This window comes from Sinocyclocheilus anshuiensis, unplaced genomic scaffold (genome assembly GCF_001515605.1).
Source record: "Sinocyclocheilus anshuiensis isolate Anshui unplaced genomic scaffold, SAMN03320099.WGS_v1.1 scaffold742, whole genome shotgun sequence".
NCBI classification, from domain to species: Eukaryota; Metazoa; Chordata; class Actinopteri; order Cypriniformes; family Cyprinidae; genus Sinocyclocheilus; species Sinocyclocheilus anshuiensis.
The window spans coordinates 143,702-156,026 of NW_015544169.1; the positions used below are offsets into that span (position 1 = coordinate 143,702).

General features: G+C 40.9%; 2 protein-coding genes across 2 annotated transcripts in view; one reads left to right on the plus strand and one right to left on the minus strand.

Annotated features, from left to right (window-relative positions):
- Nucleotides 1–4,053: 4,053 nt before the first annotated feature.
- Nucleotides 4,054–10,636, minus strand: LOC107695982 (uncharacterized). Its single transcript, XM_016496107.1, has 21 exons — nt 10,540–10,636; nt 10,417–10,469; nt 10,244–10,336; nt 10,037–10,161; nt 9,744–9,884; nt 9,458–9,511; nt 8,244–8,411; nt 8,071–8,167; nt 7,766–7,983; nt 7,531–7,681; nt 7,249–7,457; nt 7,048–7,165; nt 6,502–6,704; nt 6,115–6,229; nt 5,864–6,033; nt 5,687–5,781; nt 5,327–5,457; nt 4,964–5,153; nt 4,730–4,892; nt 4,486–4,597; nt 4,054–4,417 (listed from the first exon to the last, which is right to left on the minus strand). The coding sequence occupies exons 1-21, from the start codon at nt 10,557–10,559 to the stop codon at nt 4,347–4,349; spliced, it is 2,697 nt and encodes an 898-aa protein (XP_016351593.1). The 5' UTR covers nt 10,560–10,636; the 3' UTR covers nt 4,054–4,346.
- A 117-nt stretch (nt 10,637–10,753) lies between these two features.
- The window catches only part of LOC107695970 (potassium voltage-gated channel subfamily S member 3-like), a 4,384-nt gene continuing 2,812 nt past the window's right edge, over nt 10,754–12,325 (plus strand). Inside the window, exon 1 of the mRNA XM_016496096.1 lies at nt 10,754–10,898. The gene's annotated coding sequence lies outside the window, so the exon portion shown is untranslated. The remainder of the gene's footprint in view (nt 10,899–12,325) is intronic.

Consider the following 12,325-nt stretch of genomic DNA (forward strand, 5'->3'; position numbering starts at 1 on the left):
TGCATGTTTATGACAACTGTCATTAAGTGTCATTCGCTCAGTTATGTAATTTTTAATACAAAGATGACATTGTTTGAGATGTCTTTGTTATGGGCTATGGTTAGGGGTAAGGGTAGGGTTAGGTTAGGGTTAGGTCAAATAATGTCATATTTGCATTAAAAATGACATAACTGAGCGAATCACACTTAATGACAGTTGTCATAAACATGCATAAACCTCCTTCATATTCATGACATGTGTCATGTCATGATTATGAAGGTGCCATGTCAGTCTTATGCACACCCCTTCAAGTAAAGTGTTACCACTTATTCTAACCCTAACCCTACCAGTCTACTAATACTCTGAGAGTTAGTAGACATGTAGGTGCAACGTTACTTATAGTCAACATAATGTGTTAAAGAAACCATCAAAATAAAGTGAAACCGCAGCTTCAGCTGGTCAAACCTGGAGCAGTGCTTACACACACATCAACGGCTCTTTCTATGGGCACAAGGCAAACTTCTCTCACTCAGAGAAGTTAATGTGCCAGGCAGATTGAACCAGGGGGCAGACATGCTGTCCAGGGGCAAGGTAGCTCCAGGAGAATGTAGACTACATCCCCAAATAGTTCAAATGATTTGGTCCATCTTCGGGAGGGCAGAGGTGTACCTCTTCGCCTCAGAAGACAACTTTCACTGCCCAATCTTCTTTTCAAATAACACTCACCTGTACACCTTCCCCCCAGTTTCCCTGCTTCCTCAGGTCATCAGATGGGTCAGGGAAGTCAGATGCTCAGTTCTCCTGGTGGCCCCACTCTGGACGAATCAGATGTGGTTCCTTGAGTTGATTCAGCTGCTATTGGCAGCCCCTTGGCCGATACCACTGAGGAAGGACCTTCTCTTGCAAGCAAAGGGCATGATTTGGCATCCCCAGCCAGAGCTGTGGAAACTTCATGTTTGGCCCCTCAACGTGAGTCTTTGCAGATCCCCTCAAGTGTAGCTAATACCATTTTGGAAGCTAGAGCTCCATCTACAAGACGTCTTTATGTCCTTAAATGGTCAGTCTTCTCTGACTGGTGTGCAGTATGGAGCGAGGACCCGTCCTCTTGTGACGTGTCCCACATACTAACCTTTCTACAAGAGTTACTGGATAAGGGGCGCACCCCTTCCACGCTCAAAGTGTATGTGGCAGCCATCACGGCGAATCATTCTCTCGTGGCTGGCCAATCAGTCGGCAGAAATGACTTAGTCGTTAAGTTTCTGAGGGGAGCTCAGAGATTGAATCCTCCTCGTCCTCATACTGTGCTGACTTGCAACTTATCTATAGTCCTCAGGGCCCTCCATTTGAGCCGCTCCAGTCGGCCATCATGCTGCCCGTCACTTAAGAGTGCCCTCCACTTAGCTTTAGCTTCAGTCAAGCGAGTGGGTGACCTGCAAGCACTGTCAGTCAGTGCTTCCTGTCTTGACTTTGGGCCTAACGACTGTAAAGTCATCCTCAAACCAAAACACAGCTATGTGCCGAAAGTGCTCTCCACTCTGTTTAGAGCACAAGTCATCACCCTTTTGGCGCTCCCCAATTAAGATAGTGAGCAGGGTCACAATTCATTCTGCCCAGTGCGGGCTCTTAGAATGTATGTCGAGCACTCTGGTCTGTTTAGACACTCAGAGCAGCTCTTTGGGTACTTCGGAGGCCGCTTACTCCTCAGTGGGCTTGCAGTGCCCCATAGGTGTGAGAGCCCACTCCACCAGAGGAATGGCCTCCCTCCTGGGCTTGGTTAAACGGGATTTCTATTGGTGATATTTGTGCGACCGCCAGCTGGTCGTCGCCGTCTACCTTCACCAGGTTTTATAACTTGGACGTCCCTGCCCTGCAGGCACGGATTTTGTGCGCTTAATTCTACCTAATCCCTTTATAAGTGGAGAGGGTTATGCTATGTAGTCCTCAACCTAAATGGCTTGGGTCTCATCATTAGCTCATGCTTACAGAAGCCCTCAGTAAGAGTGCTCCAGGGCTGGGCTTGCGAAGCGGCTTCGTTCTGCACTTGCTTATAGCACGGCGCTTTTGGATGCATTCCCCAAAAGCATCAGCGACGCAACAGGAGAGACCGTTCAAACGGGAACGCTCCCATTACTTATGTAACTTCAGTTCCCTGAGATAAAGGAACAAGCGTTGCGTAGGCTGCCGTGCTATAAGGCTGCACGCGAATCGATGACTGTCGCTTCAGTAGAAAGATTCTGATGAAATGGCGCTCAGAGCCGGCTTGTATAGAGGCCGGCTCAACCCCTTTTGGGCGGGTGAACACCATTTGTTCGTGCAGCTACACGAACATGAACAAATCAGGCTTCAGTATCAGAACAAACAGGAATTTGCCTAAAAGCATCAGCGACGCAACACTCATTCCCTTATCTCAGGGAACCGAAGTTACATAAGTAACGGGAGCATTTTTTTTCAGAAAGGAAATCCTGAGGAAATAATGCATGTCTACAGTCTTGATCTCTTCCAAGAACATCAAGGTCTGGTTGGTTTGCATAGTCCAGTTTGCTCCTGCTGGTCAATGCCATAACTACACCATTATAGGGTCAAAATGAGGGTTTTCTATTGAACGGCATTTGAAACTAACTATGCATTCTGACAAAACAAAAACTAAAATTCACAAGTAAATCTTTCATTTTAAAAACTAATCTAGAGATTGAGTCAATGGTCACTATAAGCGGTCTATAAGATATATATATATATATATACACTGAACAAAATTATAAACGCAACACTTTTGTTTTTGCCCCCATTTTTCATGAGCTGAACTCAAAGATCTAAGACTTTTTCTATGTACACAAAAGGCCTATTTCTCTCAAATATTGTTCACAAATCTGTCTAAATCTGTGTTAGTGAGCACTTCTCCTTTGCCGAGATAATCCATCCACCTCACAGGTGTAGCATATCAAAATGCTGATTAGACAGTATGATTATTGCACAGGTGTGCCTCAGGCTGGCCACAATAAAAGGCCACTCTAAAATGTGCAGTTTTATCACACAGCACAATGCCACAGATGTCGCAAGTTTTGAGGGAGCGTGCAATTGGCATGCTGACTGCAGTAATGTCCACCAGAGCTGTTGCCCGTGAATTGAATGTTCATTTCTCTACCATAAGCCGTCTCCAAAGGCGTTTCAGAGAATTTGGCAGTACATCCAACCGGCCTCACAACCGCAGACCACGTGTAACCACACCAGCCCAGGACCTCCACATCCAGCATCTTCACCTCCAAGATCGTCTGAGACCAGCCACCCGGACAGCTGCTGCAACAATCGGTTTGCATAACCAAAGAATTTCTGCACAAACTGTCAGAAACCATCTCAGGGAAGCTCATCTGCATGCTCGTCGTCCTCATCGGGGTCTCGACCTGACTGCAGTTCGTCGTCGTAACCGACTTGAGTGGGCAAATGCTCACATTCGATGGCGTCTGGCACTTTGGAGAGGCAAGATAATACACATTTTGATTAAGAGGTTTTAAAAACATTAACATTAGTGGACATATTTATACATGCAAACACATTTCAATATGAACTGCCCCATTCCTGAACAGTATACATTAGTAAATCAAAACTTTCAAAAAAGATCATAATATTTCTTGTGCAGCACAACTGCCAACTATCCTTCCTGTTATTAGTAGCATTCAGTTAGCAATAGCATACAGTGGCCCAATACAAAACAAATGACATGCTGAGGTGATTGTTTAAACATTGATCATCAACCTATAACAGAACCTACTTGCCTCTTCCTACTTGGGTTTAGTCTGAAGGAACAGCTATAACAATCACTCGTTCACACTAGTTTCTCCAAAGAGTTAAATTCATTTTAGATTATGAATCAGAATGATTAATATGAAATTCATCCAAAGATCTGGGGAATCAACGATTTTCACCATTTATTTTGATATAAATGGTCCAGAAAAACACACTACATTTATACATTAAATTGCTTTCAACAGTCACATACATCATAGCCATGACTGCATTCTTAATATTTTGTCATGTGGTATATGTTCAGAATTTGAGGATAAAATTCCACTCAGTCGATTGGGTTAAAACGCTTTATTAAGCTTGAGACAATCAAAGCATCTACATTATGTAATTGCAATGGGAGAGTGTCAGATACTGACAGTTGTGTAATGATTTTGGAAGTTTCACAAGGTAGGTTTTATTAATCACAATGTCCACAGATTCACATCATCATCTGCATCAGCTATATGACATAATTTGAGTTTCATGTTGCACCATGTGTACAAAACCAGAAATCTCCTTGTGTTGATGCCTTCAGAATTAGTAAAGTACATTTCCTGTGATAATTTGGAAATGTAAAACTTACAGGTTTACATCAACAGAATGGGGCCTATAGACACATGCTGCAGAGCTTCCTCTGAAAAGCTTGTACTTCTGCGAACTGTAGAATAGTAAGACCAGTCAGAGATGAGAAACTGCACTTTCACCTGATTGAATTGAAATGGTTACCTCGACTTGAGCTGCTACCAATCAGATTCTGAGCCGCCTCACACTGTTTGTAACAACGCCCATCAGCAGTGTTCTTGGCATGACAAATAACGACGTCACAATGAACGAATACCTAAATGTGCAATGTAAATGAACTGTTAAAGAGTTATCCGTTCAATCCACAGTACACATGAAAAGAACACTGCAGACATCAGACTCTTAAAGAATTTGTATTCATCCAAATTCTGGAAACTTTTCAACTTACCCTTCGGGCCAATGTGGCATTCTCACTTTTAGAACTCTCATCATCCTCTGTGAAAGTAAATGTTTTAACCTCAAATCTTTTGAAGTGATCTGGGATGTCCACTCTCTCATCTGCGACTACAGGATGGATGATGGTCTGTTCAGGATCTTTAGGATTGGCACATCTGGTTGAGATGAAGAATTAGAACCTTCAAGTATAAATGCTCCACAAACACATGCAATGCTTCAAACATACCCATCAACTATTAAATCCCATCTAGGTTTGGATTCTTTGTCCTCGGTGAGTGTCGCCCAACAGTTTCCCAGGGCTACTGCTAACCTGGAGTCCCTGGAGTGATTCATACCCACCTCAAAATAGAGGGGCTGTTTCAGAAACTTTAAAACTGGGTAGTCACCATCATGATAGAAGAGTCGGTAAACCATATCTTGGGGACGAAGAAAAAAAAAAAAAAACACATTATACCACATATTCCTCAGACTGACTGGCATTTGTCTTAAACTAGTTAGTATCTTGTGAATGATTCATAATTGCATGTTATTCCAAAAAACACAACACTGGACAAAGAAGTAACTTGCATCGCTAAAGCAGTTTACATACCCTTAGAAAGCCTCAGGCTAATAGTGAGTTCACCCTTCCCAACATCTGCGTACGGCTCCTTAAAGTGTGAAACCGTGTCGAAGCTCATGCTTTGGGTGGCGTTTGCGATATAAACACAGGACACCATGAACCTGATTGAAATGAGCAGTTTCAATAGAAACAGTAACACTTCATTAACATTTCAGGCATTTTTGTACTTGTAGCAACCAAGTTTACACCAATACTTTAACAAAAGGAAACTGCAAAATGGGTTAAACACTTAAGGATTAAAGGTTTAAACTACCTACTTGTTTCAGTGGGCAAACCTTAGTGATATATGAAGTGTTAAAAAAAAAAAAAGAAAAAAAAAATGCCCCTAACCTGTATTCTGGCTCAGGGTTTTCGGAGGTTTGTGACAAAGGTTCATCTTTCTTCCTGGTGACTTCATTCTCATATATCATGGTATCCCCAACAAACTGAACAAGCAAAACAGTATGTGAATCACCGTCACATATACAATAGTTGCGCAAATGTTTGATGCGCATGTCTTCATTGTACCTTTCGTGTGGTTCCACAACTGGTGACATTAAAGTGGAAATAAGCAAAGTAGTCTTCATTGTCATAGGGTTTGCAGGCCGGGTCTCTTAGAGAGAGTTCACCGGGATCAAGATGTGGTACCGATTCCAGTTTGGGAAGTACCACAGTAATCGTACCATTAGAAAAACACTCTGGCACAACAATAAAGAAACTCACAATTATAAAATGGCAACAAGACATTATCAGGACAGTGATGCAAAATACAAACCAACCTGACAATTTTACAAAAAAGGGGCAGGCAAGAGAGAACTCTCTGATACTCCAGTTATTCAAGGAATCGTAAATTTCCACATCAAGTCTTCCCATGATTCCAGCCAACTGAACAGACTTGAAAATTAAGGGTATAAAAACAGTCAATGGAATTAAGAAGATGGTAGCCAATTGTCTATAGATATTATTAGAAAACTTCTATTTGTTGTGTTATACAGAGAAGAAAAAATGGGTTTGAAATACAACTAATTTTGAATAACTAAATAAATAAATAAAACTCAACTGTTCTAATATGTGTGGGCATCACTTATGACTGGTAAACTATACTGTAGTAAGCGTAACTAATTACTAGTGCAACCCAGGAAATCTGAATAATATCTGAATAATACCTCAAAAGCCACAACCGGGGATAGGAATGGCACAATAATGTCAAAATGGGTTTCATTTGAATGATGCTGATATTGCTGCAACATCTTATTATTCAGCTCCATTTGTCCCAGTTTGATCTTTATTTGGGAACTTGGGGTGGTCCCATATTTTACATAAATGTTGAAGTAGTCCTCATAGCAACTTCCTTCTGCTTGTGGAAGGACTGCAGAAAAAGGGATACAAAGTTAAATATCACAACATCTCAGGTATGCACAATTCTGCTCCTAGAGATCTGCCTTCGTGCAGAGTTTACTGCAGCTCCTCCCAGTCAATGGAGCCACAAACACAATGTAAACAACACTTGAGCTGGAAAAAAAGCCATTGCTGATTGGCTGATGAAACCATAAGGCAATATTACCACAATATTATATTTATATACTACCTGGATCACACAAGCTTGCCAAACAGTGACCCCTTGGCACAAAGGGAGATCTCCAGGAGCAGGACTTTGCTCTGCTCTTGTAGCCAACATGCAGAGTTCTCTTAAATAAGTCTAAAGGTCTTACCAATGTCAGCTAAAGAAGCTTCTAGTACTATGGAGCGTGCAAATGCCGTATGTTCAGGCATGATGATGAAACCAAAGACAAGAGGAAGTGTGTAGGTTGTTACATCAAGGCGAAAATTCTGCATTACAGATAAAACCATTTTAAGACAAGGCAAACCATACAAGCTGGGATAACAGCTACATAAACAAATTAAAAGCATACCTTTATTTGGACTTGAGGATCAGAGAAGGGAACCTGGAGAGTAAAGGCTTTGGTGTCGTTGGAAAAGCTGTGCTCATGCAGGACAATGCCTTTATTGATGATCTCCGAGACAGTGAGCAATTCAGAGACAAAGGTGATATTCAGCAGCTCCACATCAGGTAGGAAGTAACCCAGCAATACATCAAACACCTTCTGCTTGTGCTGAGTGTCTGGTCACAAAAACAATTCTCTTGAAAAATGTACAAGTAAAGAAAGCCTTTCTGTCCTAAACGCAACACTCACAGTCTATAACTTGGAGCGGCCATGGTGTCAAAGGGGTGGTGATGGGGAACAAGACCTTATATGAGGTCTTATCCAGGCCCTCCTTCCACAGTAGCTCAAGCATGGGTTCTATGTTGTAACTGACATGGTACTGGTCATTAAGAACATGACTCTGTAATAATAATAAAAAAAAAAAATAAAAAAAAAGTGTTAGACATTATCTTCAAGTTAAATGCAAAACAGTTCAAAACTCAACCTTGTAGTATCCATCAGCAGCCCCAATGGGAATCTCAACAACGATATGGGAATCTGTGATGGCCATGACATGGTTACGGCTGCCCATCTCTTCAGGTGTGAACCTTCTGCCATTAACGCCCAAGTGCACCTCCAGGATTTCAACTTCCGATGACACCAAAGGAGTTATGCGCAGAGGAACGTGCCAATAAATCATCTGACCCACAACAGAAGCTCCATCTTAAGTCAAGTCAAATCAGAGCACAATATGAGTTGTGGAACACCAATATGGCAAAATAACCCAAGTGTGTGTGAATGAAGTCTCACTGATTGGACAGGCAGCTGCTGACTCCACAATAGTCATGACCCAGCGGTCTCGGAACAGGACCACTGATTTGAACACCATCATATCAACATTGTCAACCTAACAAGGAAAAATACTTCAGGCACTAGAGAGAAATTAATGCATCATATATGCTAGCACATAAAACCGTTCATACATTTTGGATAAAGGTTTCGGCCATGTCGAATGGGCTTCGCATGACCAGTCGTGTAGGAGAACTGTAAACACTGTAGCCCATCGCTTGTAGGGCATCTTTATCAAAAGCCTTCTCTCCAGGGGTGTACAGTAGGATTTTCCAAAGTTGCAAGTTAGGTATAACTGTGGGCTGTTAAAGAGGGACAATATCAGTTTTTCTGTATCAAAGATAATCATGAAGTTATCTGTAAAGAAAAAGACCCACTTACCAAAAAAAAAAAAAAAAAGTGGTACTTGCACATGCAAAACTTGCAAATGCTAGGGTAGTTGCCAGGACATTACTATACAGTTGCCAATCTATTTAGCATTGCGAAGTATTTTTTAGTGCATTCTTATACAGTTGCTAGGGAGTTTTTAGTAGTTGGTAGGCCAAAATAGGATCCCACCTTCTCCTTCAGTCTATAGCTGCATTTGGAATCGCATAGCATCTGAGAGGGTACTTTATTTTATAAGGAACTTACTTTGTGACCATAAAAAAATTAAATACAAATCTACACAAAAATATTGGCATTAGTAGTAAACCATCCAGGTATTTCTCACAAACCTTTTCACAAATACCACTACATTGTTTGCAAGTATGCAGATTAAGGCCATGTCCACACGTATGTGGGTATTTTTATAAATGGAGTTTTTCCTTCCGTTTAAAAAAAAAAAAAAACTATCCACATGAAAACGCAAACGCATACTATGAAGCACTGTCAAGAGCATGCCAAACCAACAGGTGGCGATATAATCTCAACCGTAAAGCCATGTTGGCCAATCAGAAGCCTGAAAAAGATTCCAGTAGGCGGAGATAACAGCACAGGCTCCGACATCACAAGCCAAAAAAAAATCTTCACCCTGGCAGGCGTTTTAAAAAATGTTCGGTTCCAGTGAACTGGTGCTGCGTTTGCGTGTGGACGAACGGCCTAACCGCGTAGAAAAAGCTGCGGTTTTAAAAATAACCGCGTTCGTGTGGACAGGGCCTTAGATGCACTGTATGGGATTAAAAAAAAAATAAAATTGTTTTATTATTTGCCAGGTGAAAATCTTCAAGTGTGATTGTTTATAAGAGGAGCAGCACACGCCTCCTTAAAAACACACAATTTTAGATGTCATTCATGTAGTTTAAATTGTGCGGGACACCAGTAAAAATGATGTATACCAAAGCACCAATAAAAACATTTTTATACATACCCACTCTTTTACTGGTTCAATCTTGATTTCTGGTAACGCATTCCTTACGGATACCTGACAGAACATAAACAGGCATGGACAGGCAGGTAGCAATATCACACTTCAACTCCATTGGCACATTAGAACACTAGTCTTGAGTTATTATCCAATTAGATAAGCATTTTCTTTCAAAATGAACAGCCATCAATCCTATAAACTATCCTGCTGCTATTGGTCAAACTTAAACTTTTTTTTTTTTAAGTTAAAAAAATATGACATTCAAAAGAAAATAGGAGAAGTTACTTGCCTCCATGAAGTTCGTCTCACACAAAATCTCTCGTGAAATCATGGCGTGACTGCAGGACTTGAACACTTCATGGACTTTCTCCGATAGCGTGGGGATTTCATACAGTTTAAACTGCATGGCTACTTTAAACTCCTTGTCACCCTATTCAAAACGGTTGGGTTTGTGTAATAAGAAATACAAATCCTTTCCCTCCTAAACACCCACATCACATTTTCTAAATTATTTACATGATAAACTATAGCTTCAGAACTAGAGATGGTTAAAGGAATGCTTAATTTATAAAAGACACAAACCTGGCTCTCTGCAAAACAACTCTGTAGGGAAGCTGACACTATCGTATTCCCCCAAGGATCAGATTTCTGTGTATAGCCACACTGAGCCGCCAGGTGAGGTGAGAGAAGGACTGTATGCGTGTTATCTGAAACACCCAGAGGAGGTCTGAATTGATTCCTGGGTGTATTTAACTTATTGGCACACAAACAAATGGATAATTAACTTACTGACTGCATACACCTCTAAAGGACTTCCTGCACTCAAAGAACCGGGGAGGATAAACTGTACTCTATTTCCAAGACATTCAGCTTGGATTCCATCTGCAATCAAGAAATGTGTCCATTAAATAATGAATTACATGACTTGACACAAAACAGTTTAAACCAATAGCATGGCTTACCTTCGGAGGTATCAGCATGAATGCATATTATAGTGACCATTACCCATAAAGCCCTAAAAGAATCATAAATAAATCAACACATGATTAATTCAAACACACACATTTCCATAGCCTAAGACATACCCTATTTCAAAGCATTCCATTATTTAATATCTTTGTTAATGTATATCATGCAGAAACCATCAACCGTGTCTTCTACTAAAAAGGGCGACCTCAGCAACAGGTGATTAATGAACTGTCTCATGCGCGTTCCGTCTGATTGCACAGTATTGCGCACAGGTGAGGAACACAAACACCTCGCGCAGCTTCCTGCGCTCGATTACGGGACTCTCCGCCCAGCTAGGTGTGTACCTGGATTTGAAGGTTAACGGAAAACTGCGGGCTTTTGGTGCTTATGGCTATCATGCATTATTGATAAAGTGACTGTTTCTTTAGAGTTTTGCGTCAGTGCGGAAAGGCGCAAATGATTTGGAGCCGGGTGGGTAGGTGATATTTACTTGAATTTATGTTCGCTGTAAGTTTTCTCTCTTTTGCCATTTTTTTCTGATGTCTGATTGTAGTTATGACTCATAGAAAACACTGGGGTTAGATGTCACGTTGGCTGTATTTTAAAATGATTTTCAAAGGACTCTAATAACCGAATGTTTTTGAGTCATACATTCTTGGTTTCTCTAGCAGTAATTTAGAGTGTTTCGAACGTCTAGGAGGCATATTAGGACAATTCATGTGAATTCTGTCTTGCAAGCAAAATATAATATTTTTTCGCTATAGCTTTGGGGTAAATAAATGAACAATAAATCCGCAATTGAATATATTCAGGCAAGAGTAAACTATAATGAACTGTGTTCTCAAGACAAAGTATGTTTTTCTTTTTTTATATAAACATCAGGTTTCACTTAGTTTTACGTGTTGTCATTATTACTCTATTCTTTGCTGTTTCATTAATTGTTTTAGATACAGTTTAACTGCTGAAAAGCCACAAAAAGAGTATTTAAAAGTCTTTATGTATTTACCTTTTGTTTCATATTTACAAAAAGGTAACCTATTCTCAAATCAGTGTCAATAAAAAGTGTCTCCCCATGACTTTAAGGTAACCCAGAATATTAAACATAAGCAGTGCACATGTTGTCAAATATGTCTGTCAAATGCAGTGTTGCATTCTTTTTGAATAATGTCAATCTATATAGACCTACAGAATAAATAGGGTCACATGTTTAATCTGTAATTGTAGTAAGCTCAGAAGATATACACTCTGATGTTAAGTTTCAGTCTATGTTGTCTGAGAGGATCTGTTTACAGCAGTGACAGTACCCTGTTGAAAAAAAACTGCATATGCTGGTTAGGTATGTTTTGAAGAGCTCGGTCTCATGAAAATGCGTATAAATAGTACACCAAATAAAAACGAAAACTCGTGGTATTGATACGCAAAAATGGACTTTGGCGTGCATATGATACGCATGTGTTTGGCGTGCATATAATACCCGGTTTTTGCGTGCATAAGTTACGCAATTTGTTGGTGTGCATATGATACGCAGTTTTCGCCTACATATGATACGCATCTACCCCACAACCAGAGCCGTTTCTAGCCATAGGCGAGCTAGGCGGTCGCCTAGGGCGCCACCAGCTGAAGGGGCGCCAATGAGCGCACGTACTGACACTTTTAGTTTGTCGTGCATATTATACTCATGTGTTTGGCGTGCATATGATACGCATGTGTTTGGCGTGCATATAATACCCGGTTTTTGCGTGCATAAGTTACGCAATTTGTTGGTGTGCATATGATACGCAGTTTTCGCCTACATATGATACGCATCTACCCCACAACCAGAGCCGTTTCTAGCCATAGGCGAGCTAGGCGGTCGCCTAGGGCGCCACCAGCTGAAGGGGCGCCAATGAGCGCACGTACTGG

What these genes read in the sequence shown, in the direction of transcription:
- LOC107695982 (XM_016496107.1), bottom strand. Translation starts at nt 10,559, where the DNA reads ATGGAATGCTTTGAAATAGG. An exon ending in TCATGCTGATACCTCCGAAG is followed by an intron (nt 10,337 to 10,416) that starts GTAAGCCATGCT and finishes TCTTGATTGCAG; the next exon opens with ATGGAATCCAAGCTGAATGT. An exon ending in GTTGTGGAACCACACGAAAG is followed by an intron (nt 5,782 to 5,863) that starts GTACAATGAAGA and finishes TTGCTTGTTCAG; the next exon opens with TTTGTTGGGGATACCATGAT.